At 46.2% G+C, this 1,352-nt stretch overlaps 1 protein-coding gene across 2 annotated transcripts in view; it reads left to right on the forward strand.

Moving 5' to 3' along the window:
- The window catches only part of LOC106535049 (tumor necrosis factor alpha-induced protein 2), a 22,889-nt gene that overhangs the window by 13,619 nt on the left and 7,918 nt on the right, over positions 1 to 1,352 (forward strand). For both annotated transcript variants that reach the window (XM_014031920.1, XM_014031919.1), the window contains exons 9-11: positions 217 to 343; positions 442 to 567; positions 644 to 793. In XM_014031920.1, coding sequence (XP_013887374.1) covers positions 217 to 343; positions 442 to 567; positions 644 to 793 — 403 coding nt within the window. The remainder of the gene's footprint in view (positions 1 to 216; positions 344 to 441; positions 568 to 643; positions 794 to 1,352) is intronic.

Below are 1,352 nucleotides of genomic sequence, written 5' to 3' on the forward strand. Positions count from 1 at the left end.
GAACAGTCCAATGATTATTTTACTGATATGTATAAAGACTGCAAAGGCTGAAAAATCTTGAAGTCTGTATGAAATTGGAGGTAGTTTGAGGATTAAAATTTTTTATGCTTTTTAAGCTCAAAAAAAGGGGGGGGGGGTCGTATTATACATGAGATCGTATTATACATAAACAAATACGGTAAGCTCCACTGATTATTTGTCTCTTCCTGTCCTCAGTGATTATATAAGTCGTCAAACAGGAAGTCTGTCCGAAGCACAGAGGCAGCGCTGCCTGGACGCCCTCTCTGCTGTGAGGGATTGTGGGTACAGGTGTTTCACCTGTCCTCTTCATGACCACACAAAGGTACAAAAACAACACGTTCTGCTTAGAGTGCTGAACGTTGTGGCTCTTTAGACACACCTTTAAAAGTTGAGTTCTGTTTCCTTTCTGATGAACGTCAGGCATGTTTAAGTCAGCTGTGGACGTCTGCCTGGGCTGACGGCTCACTTCCTGTAATCGGCTCGCTGCTGGACCATCTGAACCAACAACTGGCCAGTCTCACGGACCTGAAACCAGCCTGCAGACAGGTGAGGCGCCGCCCCGCTTCTGTACCTGCCTGCACACCTGGCCGTATACTGGTCTAACCCGTCCCTGTGTGTGCAGTCCCTGTTCTGCGTCCTCTATCAGAACGTGGTCCGTCAGTATGTGAAGAAGACGATGAAGACCAGGAATAAGAACAGAGAGCAGCAGCTGGCTGGAGCTCAGCGGATGAAGGAAGATGCCGAGAAAATGGACAGGTTCTTCACAGAGGAGGTGAGACGTGTTCATGGATAGATGAATATATAAATATAATATATAATAWTACAATATAATATATAATACATTATATCTTAATGTATATAATAATATAAATATAAGTGAAGCTCGTGGCAGAGTGGTGAACCACCAACAACCTCTCCCTCAACACCAGTAAAACCGAGGATCTGATTGTGGACTTCAGGCGATGGAGCAGAGAACACAAAGCCCTGAGTTTTGAGGGGACATTAGTGGAGAGAGTGGACAGCTTCAGGTTCCTCTGTGTTTATATCTCAGAGGATCTCACCTGGTCACTGTATTCAGTGACCAGGTGAGGTGATACATCCCACATTATCAGGAAAGCCCAACAGTGCCTCCACTTCCTCTGTCGTCTGAAGAGGGCTAAACTGCCACAGCAGCTACTCTGCATCAGCTACAGGTCCACTGTGGAGAGTACTCTTCTACAGGTCCACTGTGGAGAGTACTCTTCTACAGGTCCACTGTGGAGAGTACTCTTCTACAGGTCCACTGTGGAGAGTACTCTTCTACAGGTCCACTGTGGAGAGTACTCTTCTAC

This window comes from Austrofundulus limnaeus, unplaced genomic scaffold (assembly GCF_001266775.1).
Source record: "Austrofundulus limnaeus strain Quisiro unplaced genomic scaffold, Austrofundulus_limnaeus-1.0 Scaffold1347, whole genome shotgun sequence".
Lineage (NCBI taxonomy): Eukaryota > Metazoa > Chordata > Actinopteri > Cyprinodontiformes > Rivulidae > Austrofundulus > Austrofundulus limnaeus.